Source organism: Tyto alba, unplaced genomic scaffold (genome assembly GCF_018691265.1).
Source record: "Tyto alba isolate M040663 unplaced genomic scaffold, T.alba_DEE_v4.0 Super-Scaffold_18, whole genome shotgun sequence".
In the NCBI taxonomy this organism is placed as follows: domain Eukaryota; kingdom Metazoa; phylum Chordata; class Aves; order Strigiformes; family Tytonidae; genus Tyto; species Tyto alba.
In genome coordinates, this window is record NW_024881280.1 from 30,051,723 (window position 1) to 30,078,950 (window position 27,228).

Here is a 27,228-nt window from a genome sequence, read left to right on the forward strand (position 1 = left end):
AGAAAGAAAGTGATTTGCATTAGAAAACAATAAACTTGACCTAATATTTTTTACTTTGAACAACTGTTACGGGAAGAATAAAATTGGCACTTGCTGAATAAACTATGCTATGGAAAAAACCTATTGAAGATTAGTTGCATCTCAGTCAGAACTCTGCTCATCTACTCTGTTACAGTAGCTGAATACTGACTGAATCAATTTAATTTAAGATTTTTGTTAAAGTTTTCCTACTTCTACGTTTCATGTGCTTATTAATGAAAAGGTTTTTTGCAAACATAGAACATATGGTACAGACTTCTGGAAAGCAAATTACACTAAATTTGTTTCTGCAAGATCTTGATTTTTTTCTTGAAAAAATGTTAGGCATCCTTAATTCTCAGTTAGGTCACTGTATAGACAGGAACTGTGAGAAGAGACTGGAATGCAAACACAGTCAGAAGCCATCAAATTTTCTGAAGTACCCTTAGAACACAAATACTGTTTCCACAGTCTATACTTAGACAAGAGATTATGCATGTAACATATAAAACCTTGCAACTTTCCTAAGAGATTTTCCCATAGATATTCAGCAAGGGTTGATAATAAAACATTTAATCTCACAGTACTGAAGAGTATATCCACAGATTGTTTCAGGAAGAACCATTACATGCAACTCTGCAGAAAAGCATTAATAGAATTACATAAACAAGTTAAAATTTCATTAAGGTTTTTCTAGGTGTAGCTTGTTGATTTTATTGCATGCTGATGTAAGACACTTACATTGTTAACTGCAGTCACAAGCTTGTAATAAATCAGAGTAATGAGAACCAAATGCTAAGCCAGTTCATTTTGGTAGATAGAGCAGGCTTTGATGTAGTCCATGCTCTTACTTTGATTAATTTTACACCTGTTTTCCTCCCATTCCCTTCTTGAAGTCGTCACACAGTTATCTCATTAGCAGGGCACTTCAGACACAGTAATTAACACTGAGCTGAATGAACGATTATGCAAATACTGCACCTGCTCTAAACTAATATTAAGGTCAAATAAAGGCTTATTAGATTAATTCGTGCCACTGAAACGTGACTGCTTTGGCAGCTCTGAGATGCCGGAGCCGCTTGAGCGCCCCTCGACGCCCCGAGGAGGCCGCAAACGCCCCCGGAACCCCGCGGGGACGGGCCCGCCGCCCCTCAGGCTCCTCAGCCGCGCCGCCGCGGCAGGGAAGGCTCCCGCCCGGCCGCGGGGACCCACGGGCGCGCAGCTCGGCCGCGGCAGGCCGCGCGCTGCCTAGCAACCCACGGCGCCGCCACCGACGCCCGTGGGGCGGGCGCCGCGCCGGAGCCGATTGGCTCAACTCAGGCGCGCGCCGTTGGCTCGGGGGGGGGCGGGACGGGGCGGGCCGCGGCCTTCTCTTCACCTGCGGCGGCGGCGGGCGCGCTGTCGGAGGCGCCGGCCCGGAGGGGTAAGCCGCTGTCCCCGCCGCGGCGGGGGCTGGTCGTGGGGCGGGAGCGGCCGTTGCGGCCCTTGGCACCGGTGGCCCGCGCGCTGAGCTCGCGCCCCCTCAGCCCGTGGCGGGTACCGGCGGGCGGGGTGGGGGCTGCCGCGCGCCGCCGCTGGTCCCGCCCTGGGCTCTTCTGTTTTCCTCGCGGGGCGGTGTCGGAGCCGGCGGGCCCTTCCACGGGGCACCCACGGGCTTCCCGCTCCCTCGGCTGAGGGGGGACGCGCGGCGGAGGGCCTCGCCGGAAGCGCGGGGGTCGGCGGAGGGAGGCGGTGGGCCCGCAGGGGCGGCCGGAAGGAGCCGTCGCGGCTCGGCTCCGTGCTTCGGTGTCTCCTCAGCAGAGCGCGCCAGAGCCCCTGAGCCTTAGGGTCGGTGTGAGAAATACCTGTATGACGCAAATTCTTTTTTTTTCTGACTTTTGAAACGGTTTCCTGTGAGTGCCGCTATCCTGGCCCTTTTTCCGTGCGCAGATTCCCACGCTAGCGGCTTCCCGGTTGATGGCTGCCCCCCTTGCACGTGTTTCTTTGTTTCCTGGGCACAGAAACAAATAAGCCTTGTACCCTGTGAAATATTCCCGAGCCAGAAGTTGCACGGAGACTTCACTAAAGTTCCCTAGTAATGGAAACTAGGAAGGCAAAGAGACTTGGGCATAGCAAAAATGCACAGTTTTTGTTTCCTGTTGTGTTTTTTAATCTCTAGGAACATGCTTCAGGAAGGTGCACATGGAAAATGGACAGTATCTAGCAGTGATGAAAGTACTGAGGAAAATTCTGACAGCGAAAAACCCTCTACATCTTCACTATTGGATACTGCACGTGGCAGAACAAGTGGGTCACAATATCCATGCTCTGAAGCTAGGAAAGCTGCTCAGAAGAGAAAAGCTTCTCCCCTGAAGTTCAGCGATAAAAGTTTTTCTACAGAGGTACCTCCAGCAGGAAAACAGAGAACTATCCAGGAAGGCCTAGGCTGGTGTCTTTCTAGTAGTGATGAAGAGCCTGAAGATCAGGAAGAGCATGCCCACAAAGAAACACAGAAAGAAGAAAAATGTGATGCACCCAAAGAACATCCTCTGAATTTTTGCAGAGATGATGAACTCTCAGAGAATCACAAAGCAGAGGAGTATGATGAAATACCCAGTGAAGCTCAAGATACCTGGGATTTGTTGAATGGAGGGAACCCTTTCAGGTTTTTTCTCACTAAAGTCAGAGGAATTGAACAGAGCTATAATTCTGGAGCCCTGCACATAAAAGGTGAACAAGTGGCTTCTACAGAAATGGGGTTTTGGGAGACTTTGCAAAAGAATGCTTATTTTTAGTTTGTGGGTGTTTTTAAATGCGTCTGGTCCCTTGTGTAGCTGAGGCTTCATGTTATAAATGTGCCAGTTGTAGGAATTGGTTCTCTTTGCCTTTCTCTTTTGGAAGTATAGTGTATAAAGCATTAGTTTGCTGATACTGATTCTGTTGTAACTACTGAGTTACGCTGCACAAATCTAATGTGCAAATCATATGGTGCTTCTTATTGCTGCTTTTTCTGTGAGTTAATCTGGGGACAACCGCTTGCCTTCATGGCTCTTAAAGAAGTGCTTTGCTTGGGTGTCTAACCATCCTCCCTGAGAAGCTGTTTGCGCTTGTCTTAATACTGCTGAGTGGTTTGGACCTGGTAATTCACTATTGATGCAGTACAAGATAGTACTTCTGAAATTCCATGGCTGGGATTCAAGGGACCATTTCAATTCAGGTAGAGGTAAGTCAAGATGGAATGCCTCCCGTGCACAATATTGATGCTTCAAGAATGCTGTGTAGCTGTAGTTTGCTGTAAGGGGGGAGCAGCAGTGTGCACCTGTAAACATTTCCTCAGTCACAAATGAAATCTCATCCATCGCAAGACAGAATCAGAAACAAGCAATAATAAGAGATTTATGCACAGAAATAAAGTAAAATTAGGAAGGAAAAGAAATGTAGTTCTTTGAAGGAGAACAAATGACTGAAGCCCTATACAATTTGGTTGTAAATTTTCCTCAAACTCCCATGCTCTCTTATGAGCATTGATTATTGATGGCAGACTGGTGCCAGAGACCTCAGTTGCTTTACTGCTATATGTCTCTATCTGCTTTGTGAATTCATTGTGGCTTTTGGCCTGTCCTCTCTTAGGAGTACTTGTCCTGCTAGGTGATTCGTTGAGCTGGCGGAGAGACTGAGTTTTTTGTTTATTTAACCTGCAAAACCAGATTTCTCTAGAGATGGGGCATGAAATATTTTGTCTATCCTAGAAGGTATTTGCAGGATACGTCTTCAAGTTACTGCTGTGCTTCAGTTACTGAGGTTATAAATCCTCAGTCGGATTAGTTTTCCATGTTGCCATGAATGAACTAAGGATACACATATCCTACAGTCAGTCTGCAACAGGTATGTCTTTAAGCATTAACTATGCCCTTGTTGCTTCTACCCTGCCACAGTTCTTCAGGCCCTCCCAGTAGGGATATAGTAGTTTGATGTCCCTTTCTCTATATTAACTTGGTCTTTCTACTAATGAGTTAAAAATTTGTTTCCTCCTTTGAGAGGATTAGTGCTTTTTAGAAGCATAAGACCATAAGGGTTTCACAGGAGAATCAGTAACTTGAATATTCAGAGCAGTAAACTTAAATATGAATGTCTCTGTTACGCCAGGTCTGAGAACAATCTGGCACTTGTGGTAGTTATCAAACTGTTCAAGATATGAAATGTTTAGCTTGGACCTTTTTTACTCAAATATGCTTTAATGTTTTTAATAGATATTTTATCTCCTCTTTTTGGGACTCTCATATCTTCTGCCCAGGTGAGTTTCCTGTTTGCAAAGTTGATTTCACTTGCTTAATTTACTTTATTAACCTTAAACTTCATAATCCGTGTCTGTGCCATGTAGCTGATATTAGCAGGGAAGTGTGTTAAAATACAGAGAGAACACTAAATGTTTTCAACTGTACAACAACTTATTGAAACGTAAAAATCGTCCCATGTTCTGCTTAAAATTCAGACAATGATAAGACTGCTTTCTCTCTCTTGTTTTGGGGGAACATGCAACTGAAAAATGCATATTTATGTGCATGTAGATTATTTGTTTAAAAGAAAAAAGCCTTGCAATCTAGGAATGATGTTTTTGTTATTGCGTAGAAGCTTTTGCTATCATTCATAGTATAAGCACATGACAAAGTGATGGTTCTTGAACCAAAGCTTTTATGTTTTATGTATGTGATCCTTTCTTTCTACATGTTAAATTTTATGAACACTAATACCTGCTTTTGAATAACTTAAATTAATTCCTTAATTGAAACATGAAAGAAGGCACGTGAAATTCAAAAACACAACTGGTTTTAAAACATGGAAGTGGTATCAAGTGATGACTTTAAATAGGAAGCTTTTTTGCCATAGTTCATTGTTCTGACAAACTCTGCTTTTTCTTTTTAATGAGTCTGTCTTCTTTTTCTTATATACAAGTTTAACTACTGTATAGATGTGGGATGGCTTGTAAAGCAGTATCCGCAGGAATTCAGGTATGTCTTATGAAGATGAAATGATACAGTTTCCAAATCACTCTGATGCAAGTTCCTGTTATAGGTGAATGATGAACAGTTGTTTGCAGTTGCAAATTAGTTACCAACTGTGTATGTATAGACTCTTGTTTTTCCTTGTATGCTTATTACACAGTTGTAGTACTCTATTGATTTCTTGCCTCTTTTCAAGACTTAAATGGTCAGAGTTCAGTATGGCTGGTTTCTGATTTTTATTAATTAACACTTAAGAGGTCCCATTGTGGACCACGATGATGTGCAGTAGATGACCTATGACCGATGACTTAGATGGAATAAGAAGCTTTTTGCCGTACAGTTTACTGAGCCAAGAGGAAGGAGGAAATGTAGGAAGGGCACAAAAAAACTATGTGAAAATGATCAGGATGATATGTCATGGATATGATATGATTGGGGTTGCTGGATATTGTCATGAAAGCGGTTGCTTGAAATTCCTTTCTGATAATTGCAGCCTACTGCAGATGAAGTGAGCATACGAAGTACACTTTTCTCTAATTTTTTGCATTTTATTGGAAATGCAGTAGAACAGAATATTAGGAATTGAACATGAAACTTCGGCCAGAATAGACTTAGCTCTCTCGTTTTCCCTCTCATTTTTCCCAGCTTCTCTGTAAGGTAATAATGATTAAACTGTCTTAGAGCCACCCTGTGTATATGAATACTTCAGAGAGCTTTTATTTGTCTGTTTCCAGCCATACAGACAAGAGTTCCTTACAAGATCTTGTATTATTAGTTTCTATTTTGGTGTCTGATTTACTCCATGCTTCTCATATCCTTTTTTTTTCCCACTGAAGTTTCCTACTGTCTTTCTCTTAAAAGTTCTATTGTAGTTACTGCTTTTTTGAGTGAGTTAAGGCATATAGCCAAGGAGAAGGATGGCACTAAAGTCTGTCAGGGCTAGCAGTTATAGCTGCACAATGAAGTAGCTTAGACTGATTACCAATTCACTTGATGTTTTAATAGTAATCTCCTTTTATTTAAGGAAGAAGCCGTTGTTGTTAATTCATGGCGAAAAGAGAGAATCCAAAGCTGAACTCCTTGCTCAAGCACGCCCTTATGAGAACATTAGTTTTTGTCAGGTAATTAACATTTGTATTGTCCTTTGGTTGAAATTAAGCCATCTGTTGCATTCAAAATCTTGTTATGGATGAAGAGAGATATATTACATGGGAAGTCAAGAATTTATTGTTACACCTTAAGGAATCCACTTACTAGAGCCATAGGACTATGGTAACTATGTTCCTGGTCTTCTGTGATTATGGCCGACTGTCACCCACAAAAGGTTTGCATGGAATGGCTGCCCCCAAAAGTGTCATGGGGCTCATGGAAGAGCTGAACACCTTTTCCACTAACGTGTTACATTCGAATTCTTGTAATGGCTGAAAAGGAAGCACTTTTTGTGTAAAGTGCAGAACTTAGTCCTAGTGTCACTGTAATCTTAAATCTTAACGAAGTATTATTATTCATCTAAATATGTTTTACACAAGAAAATGCTGTTACAAATAGTCTCCATAATACTGTGAAATTGCCACGAGCACACTTCCTGGGACATGCTGTTTTGTCTTTGAAGTTATGCTCATACTTTTGCTGTCCCTGAGTTGTAAAGTTACTGGCTTCAGCCCTGGGGGAGGGATGTGTTTATGGTAGCTTTCCAGTATTTCAGGATGTTGTTGGGTGGAGTATATTATTGACTATGAGGATATCTTACTCTTTCTTAGGAGGAGGATGATGATCTTGGAATTTTCTTCCTTTTCAGGCAGTCTGGTAACCCTGAGCTTCCTAGAAATCGCTGTATTAATGCCAAACATAGTTCTCAAGGCCAGGATTATTTTTGGGCACCTGTGAGCTATGATAATCAAGTGTTGGCACTAAATTGTTGAGTAGCAAGAATTTTAGATTAAGATTTCAAATATGTTAATAATTTCATGTTTCTGCATATCACGTTTCCTTTTCACACACAACAAGAATTTGAATCTAATATGTCTTATACGATAAACTTGTCAGTGTAACTAATAACAAGTAGCAGGGGAAATGGTGTTTGTGATGGTTTTCTTGAGTATACTGCTTCAGATTCTTCTGGTAGTCTACATGCATTCTGTTATGTTGGTACCCAAAAATGAAATGTAAGTGTTTTAATCTATTCCACACCCATATTAACTAGGCACAATGTTGGTGTCATCACTGGCTAAAAGTATTTTATTAACACCTGTAACTCATGTTTCTCCCTAGAAATTGTTTTGGTAAATACTCTTTAATAAGAGCAAAGAGCTGATAAAAAAGCATTTCTGTCTGGCTTCTGTCCTTTTTTTTCCAATGTTAGCTGTTAAGCTACTTGTAATGGTCATCTAATGCTTCAGAATCACAGAATGGTTGAGGTTGGAAGGGACCTCCACAGATTATCTGGTCCAACTCTCCTGCTCAGGAAGGGTCAGTTAGAGCCAGTTGTCCAGGACAAGGTCTACATAGGTTCTGAATGTCTACAAGGATGGAGACTCCATAACCTCTCGGGGCAATCTGTGCCAGTGCTCAGTAACCCTCACAGTAAAAAAGTATTTCCTGATGTACAGAAGGAACCTCCTGTGTTTCAGTTTGTGCCTACTGCATCTGGGCACCACTGAAAAGAGTCTGGCTTCATCTTCCTTGTACCCTCCCTTCAGGTATTTATCTACCCTGATCAGATCCCCTCTGAGCCTTCTCTTCTCCAGGCTGATTAGTTCCAGCTCTGACTTCCTCATAGGAGAGATGCTCTGGTCACTTAATCATCTTAGTGGCCCTTTGCTGCACTGTGCAGTATGTCCATGTGTCTCCTCTATTGGGGAGCCCAGAAATTGACCCAGTACTGCATGTATGGCCTCACTCATGCTGAATAGAGGGGAAGGATCACCTCCTTTGACCTACTGACAACACTCCTCTTAATGCAGCCCAGGATACTTAGTCATCTTTGCTAGAAGGACGCATTGCTGGCATCTTTTCAACTTGGTGTCAGACAGGAACCTTGGGGTCCTTTTCTGCCAGGCTGACTTTCTGAAAATACTGCTGGTAAGAGACCAGAAATTCTGCTGGAACAGTTGAGTTGCTGTTTAAAGTCTGACTTCTAGAAATTAGAGAGCATATTTTAAAGGTGCTGTGGGGGAAAAATAATGTATTTTGTAATCTGTCCACTAGAGAGCAGTGAAATGAAAGAAAATGAAGAAGCATCTCTCCTTCTAACATCCCTGAATATAGGAGTTTTTAATAACGACTTTTTAATTTTATAGGCTAAACTGGATATTGCCTTTGGAACTCACCATACGTAAGTAACAGCTACAAAGCAGAAAGCTCCACTTCTAAAAATGACCACAGAGTTGATACATGCAGTTGGCATGATTGGGCTACTAACCAGTGTCTGGAATCTTAAAATATTTATGGGATAGGAATATTGATTATTACTGCTTGTAAAAACAGTTCTGAAGACCTAATGTATATTGGTGAAATTGGAAAGTAGTATCTTTCATGTTCTAGGTGTACGTTTCATTTATTTGTAAGTCATTCTAAAGCCATAAAACTGAGTTCATTAGAAATTGCTGAGCCTTAAAAGAAAAATGTCCTTAATTATTTTGTATTTATAGGTGATAGGATTGTTCCAGTTTAAGGAAACAAATCAGCTATTAGGTAGGTGTGAGGTGTGCAAGTTAGACAGTTGAAATCAGTGAACTGGTCCTGGATCTTAACTCATGACTTAATACCAAAACTGTAATGCAGACGTGGTCAATCAGTGGTAGGTCAGACACCACACTGACTTATTGCTAAGTTTTTGCAGTTAGCTTGGAGGATCTGGAAATAATTACTAAATTTTGGGGTCTTTTCAAATAAAAAACTTTATTATAGAAGTGTCACAAATGGAATTTTGTAGATTGGAAGCTACAGATAAGAGCAGTTTTATGTCTCGTAGCAAAGATCTTTGATTTCAGGGCACCGTAGTATTTTGTAATCAATTAATTGTTTTGTATAACTTGTTCTATAAAACTTGACATTACATCAAAACATTGTAAAACATTAAAGCATACGGATGTCCTCATTGCCTGTTTGGAGAAGAATATGCAAATAAAGGAAAGAAATAATTTAAAAATGTGTTGCTTCTCCTTCAGATGTAGTGAGGGACATAGAAGGAATTGAGGGTGTTTTTTCAAATTGATCATTTTTAAAAGTTTAGCTTATTTTCACTTAAGCAGTTTAAGCAGCAGCAGTCTGTACGCTCAACCTAAGATTTTTTCTTCCACCACACTTTGGGATAAATAAGTGATAGTGCTGTTAAATGCTACAGTTCCTTAAGCATATATTTCAAAGGGTTGTTCTGGGTAGTGTATTTCTAATGCATGTTCCACTGCAGATGGAACACATGTGGGTAGCAGACCAGTAAATCTGATCTTGGTGGATAATGAAACAGTTTTGTTCCCAGAGAAACTTAACAGATTTCACCCCATCAAATATAAAGATTTAAATTCATGTCATTGCTGTTATATGATGTAAAACTTAAATTACATGTCTGCTTTTTTTTGAGGTAGTGGTGTTTTGGTCAGTTATCACTTCTATATACCTTAATCTTGAACTTTATTTCGCTGTAAAATACTTATTTCACTGTCAACTAAATTTGTGCATAGATCAAGGCATAACACAGATGTGGGGAACTATTTTATAGTTACGGGGTCTTGCATATTGTATAAACTATAGAGTAAGCACAGGAAAACATATGCAGGTACCTGAATGTTAGTTTGCTGAACTCTGACATTAACAGCAGAAATTACTGAATTAAATCATTGTCTAAATTTGAGCCTGAGGTGATTTGCATAGCATTATGTCGCCATGGGACAGCAATGAAAATAAGCATGTTTTTCCTTACAGTTTTCATTCTTGAGCATTGGTTTCTGTGGAAACTATCTCATCTTTGAGGGTCACATGAAGATGCTGTCTTTACACAACTATTGAAAGCTTGCATATGAGAATTTAAGCACTTGTGTTACAAAAAATACAGACAATTTTTAATTCAGTTACTAATTTTAAAACTCCTTTGTGGTGTAGCTTGAGTTTATATTTATGGTAGATAAATAGGTTTTTTGCCATTCCAAAGGTTAGTTACCTATGTACTTCCTTTAAGTTACCCGTTTAAGAGAAAAGAAGTAGGTTTTAATAAATTTAGCTATAAGCAAAGGCCTTCTAGTGTTCCTTAGTTCTTTTTTTTTTTAACTATCTGCAAAGGAATAAGTTTATCTGAAAGACAGTAAATAAGAATGTTTGCAGAACACTTTATATTTTTGCTTTGGGAAATGAGTTGCATGAGATATTAAGCTGTACTCTAGAATATATTGTATGATCCTTCTGACAAAATATACAGGGATAGTCTCATCCCTGCCATGGAAGTTTGGCATGCACATGGACTGAAATCCAGGTCCTGCAAGCGCACTATGCAGGATAAATCTTTTGAAAATACTTATTTGGAGCACTTTAATGAATTGTTAATTTATCTCTCAGTGTACTTGAAATAGATGAAGTTTGGTCTGTGTTTGGTTTTAAAGGAAAATGATGTTGTTGTTGTATGAAGAAGGTCTTCGAGTTGTGATACATACATCCAATCTTATTGCTGAAGATTGGCACCAGAAAACTCAAGGGTAAGCAACAATCTGTAGCATGTGTACGTTTACTTTAATACTTTCCATAGGTATCTGCTATTCCTGGAGACAGGATACTAGGTCAGATGATCCAGTGTTGAAAGTCTTGCACTCCAAAGATAAATCTATCCTGCCCCCCCAAAAAATCAAACCTATGGTGGTAGCTGTCTAAGCCTGAACTCTACTTGCTTTCTACTGTAAACAAAATCATGTCCTCACCTGGCTGTTACCTTAAACTCAGTCTGACTGATTTAAGATTTTTTTTTTTAATTATGCTATATTGTCTCTTTATGAAAAAACTACCTAGGTATAGTGCAAAAATAATGTCAGTGTGCAAATGTTCTGCTTCTGCTGTGACTGTATCTAGAATGTAACCTGATAAATGGTGGGCATCATTGGTTTCTGAATACAGTAGATGACCCAGTAGCAACCCAGTATCCTTTCTTTAGAAGGAATTTTCTTCGGGTTTTTTTTTTGGTAGAATTTTTAAATTTAACAGCCAGCTTGTGCCATAGTCTTATTTTTTGTGCTCTAAACAAAACTAAGTGACATGTTAATATAAGACCATTCAACTCTGGTTTTCTTGGCTATTTTTATGGGAGCATTTTTTAGTTAGATCTTCACAGTAACTCAGGGTATAATATTTCTTCATCAAACTAACTGAAAATGGCTTTTCAGAACTTCCTGTCACCTTGACATACATTTTTCTGCCATTAAATATGGCAAAGTTTTGGGGCTTTTCACTTGTCTGAGGCAAGCTCTCATAAGGGTTTTTGAGTGGCAGAAATATAACCACTGTTTGCCTTTAAATCTTTTACTTAGGGATAGCTTTAGTATCTTTGGGCAGTTACATTTTCAGAAAGCCAAGACTGCAGGAAAATATCAATTTGGGATGCTTAACAAGGTGCCCTACTTTTCAAACATGAAAAACACTATGTTTTTAGCTTTTGCACACTACAGCAATATGCAGTATCTCCAATATGAGGGTTCACTGCCTTCTTTTTTTATAGGCTTCTGAATTACGAAGGATAGTATCAACACGTAAAGTTGATAATGCAGAACCTTTGGTTTCCATGGCTGCAATAATGTGTGACTGGAAAGAAATGCTAAATGTTTTCCCTGCGTAGTTCCCACCCTATTTTATTCTGATGGAAGTTCTGGAGAGGCAAGTTACCATTGTGGGCTACTCTTCAAACTATGCAAAACTTTCAGAGACTCTAATTGGTGTTTTTCTTTATCATTACACAAACAAGTAGCTTATCAGAATGCATTGCAGTGTAGTATTCATACAGAAAATATTGATGAAAGGACTACTTGTTGGTAAGTCTGAGCCTGTCCTGTTTAAGGGTGGTGAAAGCTATAAACGTATGCATGGACAAATGTGTTGAGATTGTTGTTTTCATTTGAAAGTATGAGTTTTGTGATATTAAGACTTGATTCTGTAATTAAAGGCAAGTCACTTTATTGCTAGTGTCACAATAAATCTGTCTAATATTCATTTACTACTTTCAGATGTTCCTTAATCACTTACTAAAACCATATGTTAATGTGTGGTGTCCTTGTTTTTGTGACTTTGTTTTTAGAATATGGCTAAGCCCTTTATATCCAAGGCTACCTCAGGGAACAACTGGTTCTGCTGGCGAATCCAAAACTAATTTTAAATCTGACCTAATAAGTTACTTGATGGCTTACAATTCTCCTACACTCAAGGAGTGGATAGATCGGATTCAAGAACATGATTTATCAGAGACAAGGTATGTGTTATCTTGTGTTTATATTAACTTGCATACTTTTTTCCAAAAAATTAGACATCTCCATTAGAATCTATTAGACCATGGGTTGGTTTTGTAAGCTTACCTTGTTTCAGACTTTGGCGTTCAAATATAAGTCTAACTTCAGGCAGTTTTTAAATCTATCTTACCTTGAATTAACCAACTTCTAGTTTTATAAACATGTATTTTTAAATGAATGAAAAAAGGTGCGTCGGGATTGACTTGACAGAAGGTAGGTGTAAGTAGTAGGGACTCAGTTTCATTTAAGTCAGTCTGCCTTAAATATTTGCTCCAAAAATATTACCGGTGGAAAAACTGCATTGTATTGGGGTTGTTGTGTGAGAGGGATCGTATAAGCAAAGGATATTGGAGTGGGGATTTGATTAAGAATAGGCTTCTATACTTACAAGGCAAAGTTCAATCTGTATACATACGTATAGAATTTTGCCCGTTACAGACATGGATTGTGTCTGATAGGCAATGTCATGTTAAATAATAACATACTTTGTTTTGAAAGTCTTCTCTAATACCACGTTGCTGATATTACTTAAAATAATTTGGGATGCTTAATTCTAATAGATACATCCCGCATTTCCACTGAAATATGGTATTTACTTCAGAAAGTCTAAATCTCCTTGGCTGCTTAATAGCAGTTTTATAAGCTGGCAAAAATTTGTTGAAAAGCTGAAAAAAGGTCATAAACTGTGGTTGAAATAGACTGAAGCCTTATCTAGTTTAATACATAAAAAATGTGCTTTTTTTTTTTTTTTTTTTCTTGGAGTCTTACAAGATTGGAGGGGGTGGAAAAAATGAATGTACCTTAGTCAGGTGAGCTAACAGCCTGAGCTGCTACTGAAATTTGTTTGGACAGGTTGGTTGAACCCTGGCTGATGTGAGTTTGTGTGTGGGTTAGGGTCACTTGTTAGAGTAAGGATCGCTTTCTTGCCATATAAAATATGTAAAGGATGTTCATTCATGGATAAAGCTAGGTATGAGATGCAGTAAGGAACAGCTTCTTAAAGCATCTGTTTGTGACTGGGCAGGTCCCTGGTTTTGGGGCAAGGGCAAACCTAAACCGTTACTAGGAAGATAGTTGAAAAAGCTGTACTTCGCATCTGAACTATTAGGTGTCCACATGAAATCTCACACCTGAATCTGTTGGTTTGGATGTAGCAATAGATTGGCTCAAAATTACATGTCCAGTTCTGTTCCAGACAAGAGCTGTTTGCATTTATTGTGAACATCATCTATCTTCTGTATTTTGTATACAGAAGTAGATGCAGTTCTTGCTGATGCTATAGAGCAGCCTGGTGGTGCATGATGTCCATACAGGATGCCAATATTAAATTATACAACTGAAAATATGCTCTTCTTTATATTATAAATCTTAACTGTGAAAGATTAAATATTTCTGGTTGCATGTCAGCGTTCAACCTTGCTGATAGGTTTTGCTTAAGTACCTTAATACTTTATAAACTAAAACACTCCAGACCTGCAAATAACTTGGTGGTGTTTTTTTTATTTCTGCAGAGTGTATCTCCTTGGTTCTACCCCTGGACGATATCAAGGTAGTGATAAAGAAAAGTGGGGTCATCTTAGGCTCAGAAAGGTATGAAAACTGTAACCTTTTTTGTTAATATCCTTTTAACTGTAAATATAATTTTGGAGCGCGTTCTTTAGTTCCTTTCAATTTTTCCAGCTGTGATCAGCGATCCGTTAATACATTGTTACAGTTAGCAATAACTTAAGCTTGCAATTTATGGCAGTGTAGACTTGGCATATAATATTCCTGGGCATTATTACCATGGTTAGCTTGTTGTCTGAATTATGCACTTACAGATATCTGAGGAGTCACCATTGCTCAAGTGACTTCCTGTCTGCTGTTGGTACTTAAGTGTGACTCTATCAAAATCCAGTTTTCTGTGACTGGGAACCAAATATAGCCTTTTTTCAAAGGCACTCACTGAGGAAAGGTAAGTTGATTCAGGCTTCCCTGCCCGTAAGGAACAGGCTTATTTTGTTTACTTGAATGTTAAGGACTATTGCAGTTTTTTCCCTAATGACTTGGCAAAAAAAAAGTCAAATTACAAAACAGTTTGCACATAGCTCATGTCATCAATTCATTCAGGTTTTTAGTTTTGTCCTCTACGTTTCTAAGATTTTGATTTTTTTTAATTATTATTTTTAAATAAAATTTATAATTAGGAGCATTTTTTAAAATTTATATGATGTATGTTAGATAAATCATAATGGTAAATCTTCATACAAGACTGCATATCTCAAGCTCATAGGGTGCCTTCTTTTTCAGTACTTATTTGGAATCAGGTAAGGTATTTCATGTCATCTGTTAAACACCTTTCATAATTGGGGAATTTTCAACCTGTACTTCTTGCTGAAGTGGCATTATTTAAAATTCCTTCATGAATTTTACATGGCATTCTAATGCTCTACATGGCAAACTCCAGTGACATACAAAATGTCTATTTATCATATTACTTTTCAACACAAGGTTGTTCTTTTAGACCTCCCATTGCTCATAAAGAGCTTGCCCTTTCTGATATATGTTGTTTGCATGTTTCTTTGCCTAGTAAGACACTGAATGAAAACAAATAAGAGAAAAAGCCTGTAAGGGATAAAGATGGTCTTATGGCAAATGTTTCTGATTAAGAATAATTTTTTTTTTTAGTGACAGTGCACTTAGACCTGGTTGACACTACACTGATGACTGAAGCCATTTAGTTATGTGTCTTCTCTTGAGGGGGGAAAAAGGTAGCCACCACATACAGTTTAGTAGGCCTCTATATCCATCTGGTTTTAATGTGACTTTAAATTCCACTCACAGCTAAAGAATTCTGCTAAAAGAATTATTTCAATTTTCTCTTCAATTGTTCTTTTATGCCCTCTTATTGTAGGCTTCTTTTGTAGCTGGGGCTTTAGGATATGAGAGGAATTTTATGGCCAACAACCACCAAATATAAAAAGATTTAGTTTAATTTATTATGACTTCTGAAGCTAATGTTTCATTTTTTTAGGAAGAGCTGCTAGCATTCTTTTTACCCATTATTTAATGGTTGGCTTCAGTGCTTTTGGATAGAACTTGTGATGTTTGATCTTCTCTTAAAGGAGCAGTGGGTTTATTTAGAGAGCCTGATGACTTTTTTATTGCAAAGTTAAATAGATGGTAGGAATGTTAATCTCTCCCATTGTCAGAAGTGAATTATAGAGGTTTTATTATATCAGAAGCGATATTGAACCACTAATTAAGGTACTCTTTGCATGAAGTCTAACAACGTTTTAATTTCCCTGACTAGCTTTTGAGAGACCATGCTTCATCAATACCAGCACAGGAATCCTGGCCTGTTGTTGGACAGTTCTCAAGCATTGGTTCAATGGGAGCTGATGGATCCAAATGGCTCTGCTCAGAGTTCCAGGAGAGCATGGTGGCTGCGGGCAGCAGTGTGACATCTCTCCTTAAATGTGATGTTCCAATTCATTTGGTATGTCTTTTAGATGCTAGTGACTTTTATTTAACATTTATTCTTTTGTTGTTTAAATCTTAGTCATTGGTTTGTGTTTAACATTTGGAAGACATTAATGTAGTTTTCATCGTGAAATCGTAAGAATGCTACTTAGTGACACTCTTGTATGGTATACTATGAAAATATGTTATCATTTCCATCTGTGTGACATTGGAGTATATATAATTAATCAAAATTATATTCTCATCCTATAGCTTGTCTTCCACTGAGTTTTGTAGATGTAGTACATATCTGCTACTGAGATGTAACTTGTCATGGTTTGCGAGCACTGTGCAGCTGCTTGCTCACCCCTTCCCTCTCAGGAATGGGAAGGAGAAAATAAAGCAAAAGGCATGTGAATCAAGATAAGGACAGATAGGGATGACTCACCCATAATGGTCATGGCAAGACAGATTCATCAATTTAATTTAAACACTAACAACACTTAACAGACAGAGTAGGACAATGAGAAGCATTACCATATCTTAAAAGCACTTTCCACCCATCCCTTCCTTCTTCCCAGGCTCAGCTTTGCTCCCAATCCTCCTCCCCACCAGCAGTGCAGGGGGCAGGGAATGGGGGGGCTGTGTGGTCAGTCCTGCTGCCTCTTCCTCCTCAGGAGGAGGACTCCTTGCACTCTTTGCCTGCCTCAGTGTGGGGTCCTTCCCACAGGAGGCAGTCATCCATGATCTTTCTCCAACATGAGTCCTTTCCATGGGTTGCAGCCATTCCTGAGCTGCTCCAGCATGGGGGTCTCCCATGTGTTGCAATCCTCTCAGCACCGAACTACAACAGTGGGGGCTTCCCACAGAGTCCTAGCCTTCTTCAGGTGCAGCCATCTGTTCTGGCCTGGGGTCCTTCATGGGCTCCAGGTGGGCATCTTCACTGTGGACCTCCATGGGCAGTGGAGGAGGGCAGCCTGCCCTCTCACCACAGGCTGCAGGAGAGCCTCTGCTCTGGTGAACCTATGCCCCTTCCTCCTCCTTTCTTCTGCTGACCTCGGTGTTTGCACAGGTGTCTTCATCGCAGTTCCTCACAACTCCTCTTCCCAGGTTCCCCTTCTTAAATACGTTACTGCAGAGATGCAACCACCATCACTAATAGGCTTGGCCTTGGTGCAGAGGTGGGTCTGACTTGGAGCCGGGGGAGCTTTGAGAAGCTTCTCACAGAGGGCTGCTGTTGTAGTCCCCTCGCCTGCTACCAAAAATCCCTGCCACACACAAACCCAACATATAACTGAACCCTGAGTGATTAATACCTAAAACAAAGTATTTTCTAGCCTGATTATTAGCACAATTAAGAGGAGGAGCAGAACTAAATCTGTGGCAGGAGCTTGTTAAATCAAGGAGAAAATATTGTCAAACTATGCCCAACTATGCTAGTTGCCCTTGCATACTCATATTTGAGATATGAGTCTAAAACCTCTATTGCAAAATAATGTTAAGAGCTGACTTTGACTACCATGAGAGTGGTTAAAGCAGGATTGTGTGAGTCTTGCTTGGTAGCTAATTTTGGTAAGCTCTGCTAGAGGGCTAAAAATAGTAAAGACTTTCATTCTTACTGGAACACAACTAGTTTTAAGCTGTAGTACAAATTTATTAATTCTGAGAAATGAAGCTTTTCATGTTTTTCCTCAAGTTTTCTTTAAAGTGATTTTTGTTTGAAAATTGACAGCTTGTATATTTAGAGCATATTATTAAAGTTACTTTTTTTTTTTCCCCTCTCTCCATGAAGGTTTATCCTACAGTGAACAATGTGAGGCAAAGTCTGGAAGGCTATCCTGGTAAGCAGATGATCCCCTGCTTATTAGCTTTTTGTGGTCATAATGTCCTGCAGAGTCACTTCAGTGGCTGATGTTTAATGAACCTGAAGCTGTCATCATGCTGAGAACGTGGTAGAATAGGTGGCAGTAGAATCCTTTTATTACTGTTACTGGAGCTCTGGCTTCAGCTCTCCTGTTGTGATTGAATAGGAAAAGCTTTGTGGGCATTGGTATATAATGTTTATGTCTGTATAGGTGTGTTCATGTGTTACTGTATAGGAAAAAACAGCTTTTGCCCACTGTTCTAGCTCCAGTAATACTTTTATTTTGGCAGAAAATTCAGGTTTGAGTGTGCCGAATTCTTGCATTTTTTTTTTCAATGTCATCCTGCACCTCAGATACAATGGAGAATAAGATGTTTTGCTAGTCTTCAGTAATTTTTTGTTAATATTGCAATATACAGTTGATCTATTCAGTATTCCCATGTTTGCTCAAAGTCAATATATTTGTATGGAAAGCTTAGCCCCAGCCAACCTGAAAGAGGAAGAGGTACAGTAGTATTCTGATGCAATGAAGCTTCTTTTTCTCAAAAGCAAGCACCTAATGGGTTACACCCATGCATGCCAAGGGATCTGACTGATGTCAGTGCAAGGCTGTTTTTCATTAAAAGGTCAAGGCAATTGAAAGAGATTCTTGAGGACTGAAAGAAAGGAATTCTTTCCTGTCTTCAGGAAGGATAAGAAGGAAGATCTGGGGAACTATAGCCCTGTCAGCTTTACCTTGATCACTGGGAATGTGATGGAGCAAAGAATCCTGGAAACTGTTTCCAAACATATGATGGAGAGGAAGGTGATTGGAAATAGTCAGCATGGATTTATAAAGGAGAGATTGTTTAATTAACCTGATATCCTTCTGTGATGAGATGACTAGCTTGAATGAGAGGAGTGTGCTGGATGTTGTTTACCTTAACTTTAATAAGGCTTTCTACACTGTCTCCTATAACATCATCATAGAAAACCTGATGAAGTGCAGGCTGGCTGAGTGGACAGTGAGGCAGACTGAAAACTGGCTGAACTGCCAGGCCTCAGTGGTGGTGATCAGTGGCATGAAAGCCCCAGCTGGAGGTCAGCCACTACTGATGGTGTGTGCCAAGTGTTGATACTGGGTCTGTGTCTTTAATACTTTCATTAATGACTTGGATGGTGGGGCAGAGTACACCCTCAGTGAGTTTGCAAATGATACAAACTCGGGAGGAGCGGTTGATGTATCAGATGATTGTGCTGCCTTTCAGAGGGACTGTAGAGGCTGGAGAAATGGGCTGACAGGAACCTCACGCAGTTCAACAGAGAGCAACGCAAAGTAGTGTGGTGGGGCAAGAATAACCCCAGGCACCAGTACACACTGAGGGTTGACTGCAGAAAAGCAACTGCAGAAGAAGACCTAGGAGTGCTGGTGGTCACTAAGCTGAAGATGACCCAGCAATTCACCCTTGTGAAGCTCAACAGCATATTGGCTGCATTAGGAATCATGTTGCCAGGTGACCCATCCCTTCTATTTAGCACTGGTGAGACCATGTCTGGAGTGCTGTGTCCAGTTGTTGGCTTCCCAGTACAGGACAGACATGGACATACTGAACCAAGTCCAGTGAAAGGCCACAAAGACGAATAAGGGATTAGAGTGTTTGTCATATAAGGAAATACTGAGAGCTGGAGAAGAGAACTTTCTTGGAAGATCTTATCAGTGTGTATGCATACCTGATAGGAGGATGCAAAGGGGAGGCAGATTCTTTGCGTGGTTACCAGTGAAAGAACAAGAGGCAATGGACATAAGTTGAGATACAGGAGATTCTAGTGTACCCTTACAGCAAAAAATGTTTTCTGATGTTTAAATGGAACGGGTTGCTTAGAAGTTGTAGTTTCCATTCTTAGAGATACTGAAAACCTGACAGGACACTACTGAGGAATGTGCTCAGTTCGACCCTGCTTTGAGTGGGGAGTTATTGTAGATGATCTCCAGAGGGTTCTTCCAGCTTCAGTGATTCTTTAGCATTGCTGAATCCATAAACGTGCGTTCCTGTTCCAAGCCAGATACCTATGCTCCTGTGTAGTGTGAAGTAGAGTAGCTGCTGAACTCTTCTAACAATTGGTGGAATTTGAACACAGGGCTAGCAGGAATGCTTTCAGGTCTCTATCTTTCCTCTGAACTGAGCAGTGTTTGGATGTATGTAGAACCTGCAGCCAGTGAGCTTATTAGGTATCTATGGTTCCCACAAGTAAGTTAGGGTCTCTTAAAATAGATCTGGTTGTCTATAGCATCTCTTTAGCAAAAGTGATACTCTTGAAAGTTAGAGATGAAATCTGCGCAATGCTTCCTACTGTCGTGTCTGTCTTATTGTGAAATAACTTGGTGAATTATATAACTCTGTATTTGTGCCAAGGAACAGCTCTGGACTACTGCAGTTAGTATGTTCCTGAGAGTAGTAAAGGTTTTGTCATAGGTCTTTATGATATCTTCTAGGACAGGTTGAATGCAGTAAGTTTTGCATCATGTTTTTAATACACAACACTAATATAACTCAGTATGCCGTGGCTGATTCTTCTTTGTTAAATCCATTTCAAGAAATCACAACATGCATTAGCCAAAGACCAAATCAATACAAATGCAGTTTCATCAGAGAAGTTCTTGCTTTTAAAAATAATGTTGTTTGGTGGGGAGTTTTATTTCTTTTTTTCTGAAATCTGCTTGTTTTATTCCCTCTGGCTTGTATGAGTAATGATTTAAATCTGTTGATATCAAGTGGTATCATAACAAAATTACCCATAAACATCTGTCTCCTAAGGGGACTTAATTCTATAGCCTCTATACTGTTTTTCTTTTTTCCTAGTGTAAATCTACTAAGTAGTGTTTAGGAACTTCTTAAATTATAAGAATGAAAAAAAAAAAAAAACCGAAGTATATACCATTTTATACTACTGTAGCATTTAATAATTTCCTGAAAATAAATTATGAGGATAGTACAGATAGCTTATTCCCCAACCAAGATCCTTGCTGCTTTTAGAATGTCTTTCAAAAAACAAATGTACATGTTGTATTTTTTCCTGAAGCTGGTGGCTCGCTTCCGTACAGTATACAGACAGCACAGAAGCAGCTGTGGTTGCATTCCTATTTTCAGTAAGTAGAACTCAATTTTTTTTTTCCCTAGACTGTGTGTTTAAACTTACAGTGCTGTAATGTTTGAGTGTTAAAAGAAATTCAAGGGGAAATGGTCAGAACCATGGTACTCTTAAACTCCTTATCTGCTGGTCTAATCTCCAAAACATAGTCAAAATGTGCTATTTATCTGTAAAAATTTTATGGGATACTGTTGCTAATGGAGGTCACTACCAGATTTCAGATTCTTCTATTTAAGCTTTCCTTCTCTCAACTGGAATAATGTTACTCCTCTTTCTCCCTCCCCCTCCTTTTTAATTTATTTACAGTTGCATTTCACTTTCCCACTTGTGCCTTGGTGTTAACAGGATTTCAGCTGAGCCACAACAGCATTAGGAAGGCTTTTTTTGTTTGTTTTTCTGAGTGCAGCAGTCCTGCTGCAAAAATTCTCAGTCTCTTATGGTAATACCATCTTTTGTTAAAGGTGCCTGATGTTTTCCATTAAGAACTTCTATTTTCACGTGCTGCTAATTTTGCCAAATTCTAAGTCTGGCACATTCCATACCAGATGTCTCCCTCAGGCTGAATCTTTAAGAACTTAAGCGTGTTTTGAGAACAATGGGAAAAGTTGTTTTGCAAAGATCAAAAAAAAAAAAAATAATAAATCCGGTAACCTCTTACAAGACCACAGCACCCCATTCCTTTCACCAGAAACTTTTAACTCTTCCAGATGGAAGTTGTTTGTTAAGATACTTTACCCATATCTAAGTAAGAATGTGTAAAGTTGTGGATATATTTAGGGGGATAAGAATACAATTGATAGTTGCAGAGAGTATCATCCATTCTGGAGTGAACATGATTGCTACTGTGAGTCTTGCTGGTCAATGTCCAAGAAATGGAACTGGAACAGAAAGCATGTGAGGCTTTGTGTCTCATGCTTTTGAAGTGTGCCCTCTTGAGTTCATTCAGCAAAGGAAGAAGGCTACAAACACCTTCAAGACTGTTCAGTCATGATTCAAAAAATTAGGAGATCATAAAAATAGGGCTGTTGTGCAGCCTTATTTCAATTTCTATAAGCATATAACTCATGAGAATCTTATTGGAAGAAAAATGTAACCTTTTTTTCATTAGTCTCTTATTCATGCACAGAATGTTATTTGATAATGAAAGCCTTCATTGTGTTATTCCTGTTCAGTGAAAAAACACTCACATACCTGTCTCCTTGGGCACACTAGGGTCCTGCCCTGGCAACAAAAGGGCTGGTTTAAATTCATCTGTCAAACTGGTTGCAGATGACAAGTGGCCCTGCATAATTGCTCTGTAGTGACTACCCAGATGCAGATTCTTACCCTGCAGTAATACAAGGCACTAGCCCTTGAGGAGAGCCTGCATGTAAGCTGTTACCACAGAGCAGATGACATACAGCAGCTTCTTATCCGTGGTAACCTGAGACACACAGAAAATGGTAGGTCCTGTTTCAATAGAATTAAATATAAGATGAGCTATTTTAAAGACTTGCCATAATGCAAATCTTCGGACAAGGAGGGGATTAGAGGAATTTGTCTTTACCTCACTGGAAAATAATACAAAACCAGCAAGAAAATAAGGATCCTACCAGAGTTGAAAGAAGATAAATATGTTTATACTTAAAGGAGAAGAAATAGCTCCTTTTTACAAGTAAAGAGAGATTAATAGAGTTGGCAGGTGCTATCCTATAGCCTCACCCAAAGAGACAGAACCTCTGCCTCAGGCACACAGCTTTTATAATGTCTGTGGGCTGCTTTTGTATTTCTTCTGCTAGTTAAGTGTATTTAACTAACCTGTAATGCAGCTCTGAATTTTAATTTATCAAAGTAATTTCTCAAAAGAATAAGGTGAATAATATTGATTTCACTTTTCTGGTCACAGCAAGTGATTACTAGACTGCTTTGTTAGGTTAGCTACTGTGTAAATGGTTCTATTTTGTTCAGTTTTTTCTCTGGTAGGGTTGCTGGGTTTTTTCTTTCAGTATTACTAATTGATAAGGAGAGATTTGCAGTGCTTAATGATTTCTGTTAATTGCTACATTTGAAACAGTTGATCGGCTTTAACAGTACATAAAACAATATATTTTAATACTCATTTTAATTGAATGACTTTTATTACCACATGCCTTGTTTGTGCAGTTACCTTGTCAAATTTTTTATTTTCAGATAACGGAAGAAGTTAGTTTGACAAGAGTTTGTTTGACTTGCTGTAGTGAAGTCCATAATCGTAGTATGTGTTCTTCAGGCCTGTAGAGTTTTGAAGAACATGTTTCTTCTCATTTTGAAGAACTACAGTGTTGTTCCCCTAACATCATAAAAGCTGAGAGCTGTGGAGCGTTTACACAGAGGACCTGCTGTTCTCTTATGGTTGAGACTAATGGTGTGAGTTGTTTTAACTACGCTCACGAGTTGCTGCTAGTATCTTTAGATGGAAAGCCCATTCAGTATTTGAAGTAAGAACTGAATGATGAAAGAGGTGGTGGTGTAGAAAATGAGTTATTCCTGGCTCTGCTTATGGGTTGAGTATGTCTGCACAGATTAATTTTCAGGATATTAGGATTATGTGGCTTCCCTGTCTCGGTAGCTCAAATTGTAAAGGGGCATGTGTCTGCTCCTTTACCTCATTTGTGCCAGAAATTTCAGACATTGGTGGTGATTGATACTTGTTATATGTATTCCAGCTAAATGCACTGTGATTGCAATGCAGTCAGCTTTTTCAAACTCAAAAATTCATTGCAGAGTTAAACAAATATACATCAAACACTTAAACTCAGGTCTGAAATTTCGCAAGTGGTTAAATACGTATAAAAGCAACAACTCGTAACCGTTCACATTTGCAGTACAAGTGATTGCAAAGTATTTTCTGTATTGAAAAAGATACCTTATTCATGGTAGAGAACATTTTTCACCCCTTCTTTCCCAAAAAGAACCCCCCCCAAAAAAAACAACCAAACAAAAAAAAAAACAAACAACAACAAAAAAACCCAAACAAACAAAAAACAAACAAACAAAAAAAAAGTGAAACTCAAAAATAGCTATTGGAAAAAGAGAGATGGGATAGGCAAAAGAGGAAAATGTCTGCTTTGTAAAGGAAAAAGTCCTACTAAGATTGGATTTCAGGATTAAAAATTCAGTTAAATCATTTTCAGCCTTTTCTATAGGGAAAACTAGTATGAAATGTGACAAGTATAGGGTAGTATTACTGAAAACATGGCACTGCAGTATGGTGAGTATTTTTTAGACCTCAAAATAAAACTGTATATGGAAAGAATTCCTTTTCTTTTTCTAGCAAATGGTCAGCAGAAGTCTCAGGTCGAAGTCATGCTATACCTCACATTAAGACATATATGAGACCCTCTCCTGACTTCCAGAAGATTGCATGGTTCTTAGTTACAAGGTAAACAACTAACCATACACATCTTACTTAAAAAAGTCATATAAAGTTCTTGTCAACTACAGGCTCAGGTGAGTTAATGTCATAATCCTCATAATACTTTAAGTAGTGGTACAAATTTTTGTCCATGTTTAAGGTTTCTTCATTTCATTTCCCCTTTTGGGACTGCAGGTTGAAATTATTATGTCAGGAGCTGTTGGCAACCACACCAAAATCTTGTTGGAGTTGTAACTGCCAATTTCAGGGCTCAGCATCAATTGAAGTAATAAGTATTTCTAGACCTTGGGTTAAGTTTCTTTAACTTGTGCTGTACATTAATGTGCTAGTCTGTGCAAAATAGGTATGGGTTGAGCCAAAGTTTATCCTTGTGCTGCCTTATTATTACAGAACATGTAGGTAGCCAATATTTGGAATCTGACCTTTTGTCAGATAGTTCAGTAGCCTAGCTTGAAGTCGAGCTTTGTATTTCTATTGTTTGTTTTTTAAAGAAGCCAAAAGAGGGAGCAGGAAATTTCTTGACATAAGGGGTAAATGTCTTATTGTGAATGAAAAACAGATACACACTCAGTTTTGCCAAAAATGGGTTTTGTGCAACCTTCTATGCTATAGATTATGATCTTTACTTTAATATTTTTTACTCTTTATATTCTGTCTCTTTAAATTTCAGTACTCATTGATACTGTTGCCTTCAATAGTAGTAGTGATAAAGGTGCTTTTTAAAGCATTTAGGCTGTTCAAATGTGATGATGGTCCATCTAATACAGAAATTTATGGCTGCTTTTATTTTTTTCTCATTTTCCTTCTATTCTACCATTTGCTACTATCAAAAGCATCCAGTATGTCTGTCAGTTAAAACATAATGTTTAAGCTTTGTATTTTGCTGTATTAGTAAGCTTTGACAACAGAATTGCATTTTTTGACTCACAACTTGATCTGCTTTATAGCAGATACTAATGAAGTATTACCTACAACATGGTGCTGAATAGCGCATTAAAACAAAAATATCTTCGATAAATACTTGTTTTCATAAATATATTAAAGAATAAAATGCCAGGAACAGAAGATAGTGTTTAACATTTGCAAAAATGTTCTGTACTAAGGGTATTATAATGTAACTAGTCATGATTGAGTTAGTCTTTAATCTTCCTAAGTTATCAAATTGAAGCTGTTTACCAATACCAAGTTCCTTTCTGAAATGTGCAGAGAAGACTCAAAAGCCTGGATTTGTCTTGTAGGTCTGTATGACACAAGTAGGCTTGTATAATTATCCACATGTGTTGTATGAATGCCCTTCTATATATTGTCTCTGCTGCTCCCACTGCGCTGTAAAAATAGCAATAAGGAATAACACCCAAATCACTTTCTATGAAAAGGCTGTTCTGATTGAAGTTCTGCTAGAAGTGCATTGCTGCAGCTGTGGCACATAAGCATTTTCTGCTGTGAAGATTACGCCTCACTGAAATGCTTTGTTTTTCTTTGCAGTGCTAATCTATCTAAAGCAGCTTGGGGAGCTCTGGAGAAAAATGGCACCCAACTGATGATCCGTTCTTATGAACTTGGAGTCCTTTTCCTGCCTTCAGCATTTGTAAGTTCATAGTTCAAGTACAAATCCTGGGATGTGCTGAGAAATTGCAGCTATCGTTGAATACAAATGTGACTAATCTGCTTACCAGGTTCTGTGTTTCCAGGTTAGAAAACTAATAGCAAGTGGAGTTTATACAAGGTATAGTTTAAAGTAGAAACAGTCTGTTTTCCTATGCAGCAAGTATGGATTTGGTATTGATGTGACTTTTGTCATGTTATTGAAAGGCAGTAAGATTTGAAAATTGTAACATATACTAAATGTTGATGGAAAGGATGATCAAATGTCCTCTTTAATGTTTCTTAAAACTAGACTGTGAGTGCATATACACATTGAAGTGATGCATATGGGTTACAACTTGAAAAACAATTCCTAATGTGGCACTGATTGCTGTTCTTGCTCTTTCCGTGCAATGCATTTGCAAATGCAAAATGCATTTGTCTCTTCTCAAACTTTCTGCATTGAGATCAAGTTCTCAAATGTCTGCTAAAATCTCAGAACATTTTCATAAGGCTGAAGGATTGTATTTTCCAAACCTATGTGACAGCGGTCTTGGTATGCAGAAGACAAGTTTGACCCAAAATAACACTCTAGTGTGTGGAGCAGAAAGAGCACTGGGAGACATGAAATGTTTTTGTGGTAACTAAGGTCCATCTGCCTTGTAATCTAGTCTTAGTGCAATTGTAGCAGACGCCTTGAGGATTAGCACAATAGACAGTATGTATGTGATATCTCTTTAGTATATGTTCCCTATGATTTATTTTAAAGGCTTTCCAGGATGAAAATTGTATCCAGACCGTCATGGTTAGTAGCCACAACTCGGCTTATTCGCTTAACACGTCAAGTTCCTTATTGAGCTACTCTTGATGGTTTTTAGCCCTCTCCAGAATCCTGTGGTAGTAAGTCGTGTAACTTAGTTGTGCACTGTAGTTAAAAAGCTTCCCTTTCCTGTTTAGATTGTTTTTTTGTCTAATTTAGATCTACTGTCTGCTAGTGGGGAGATGTGAGTTTCTTGTTCCTGTTGCCGATTCCTCCTCTCTGGTGAACATATTAGTACCAAAATGTTACCAGCAGCAGTTAGTCTATGATGAGAAACCATTCAAACTCCTTCCTGTGTGAAATTTCTTCTTTTCCAGAGAAGAAATTCCAGGTTTCTCTGAAACCCCTGAAGTCCTTATATTTTTCTGATGAAGAATACACCTTTCTAGATAATGTTCAGATATGTTCACATCATGTTTCATCATTTCTGTGGATTAGTAATGCACTCACAAATGAATATTTACTAGTATTATGACATAGTAAAAATGCTTACTGTAACTGTATAAGTGTAGTCTCCT

At 38.8% G+C, this 27,228-nt stretch overlaps 2 protein-coding genes across 2 annotated transcripts in view; one reads left to right on the forward strand and one right to left on the reverse strand.

The window, feature by feature from the left end:
- Nucleotides 1–1,519, reverse strand: part of EFCAB11 (EF-hand calcium binding domain 11) — a gene marked incomplete at its 5' end in the record, with an annotated part of 63,387 nt that extends 61,868 nt beyond the window's left edge. Inside the window, one exon of the mRNA XM_042790974.1 lies at nucleotides 1,397–1,519. Coding sequence (XP_042646908.1) covers nucleotides 1,397–1,519 — 123 coding nt within the window. The remainder of the gene's footprint in view (nucleotides 1–1,396) is intronic.
- TDP1 (tyrosyl-DNA phosphodiesterase 1) overlaps nucleotides 1,118–27,228 on the forward strand; it is a 49,880-nt gene continuing 23,769 nt past the window's right edge. The window contains exons 1-14 of the mRNA XM_042791195.1: nucleotides 1,118–1,441; nucleotides 2,177–2,727; nucleotides 4,248–4,291; nucleotides 4,951–5,006; nucleotides 6,025–6,121; nucleotides 8,300–8,334; nucleotides 10,595–10,687; nucleotides 12,271–12,441; nucleotides 13,990–14,068; nucleotides 15,771–15,956; nucleotides 17,712–17,760; nucleotides 20,844–20,910; nucleotides 24,205–24,312; nucleotides 25,792–25,894. Of these exons, the coding sequence (XP_042647129.1) occupies nucleotides 2,181–2,727; nucleotides 4,248–4,291; nucleotides 4,951–5,006; nucleotides 6,025–6,121; nucleotides 8,300–8,334; nucleotides 10,595–10,687; nucleotides 12,271–12,441; nucleotides 13,990–14,068; nucleotides 15,771–15,956; nucleotides 17,712–17,760; nucleotides 20,844–20,910; nucleotides 24,205–24,312; nucleotides 25,792–25,894 (1,635 nt within the window). The 5' untranslated portion in view covers nucleotides 1,118–1,441; nucleotides 2,177–2,180. The remainder of the gene's footprint in view (nucleotides 1,442–2,176; nucleotides 2,728–4,247; nucleotides 4,292–4,950; nucleotides 5,007–6,024; nucleotides 6,122–8,299; nucleotides 8,335–10,594; nucleotides 10,688–12,270; nucleotides 12,442–13,989; nucleotides 14,069–15,770; nucleotides 15,957–17,711; nucleotides 17,761–20,843; nucleotides 20,911–24,204; nucleotides 24,313–25,791; nucleotides 25,895–27,228) is intronic.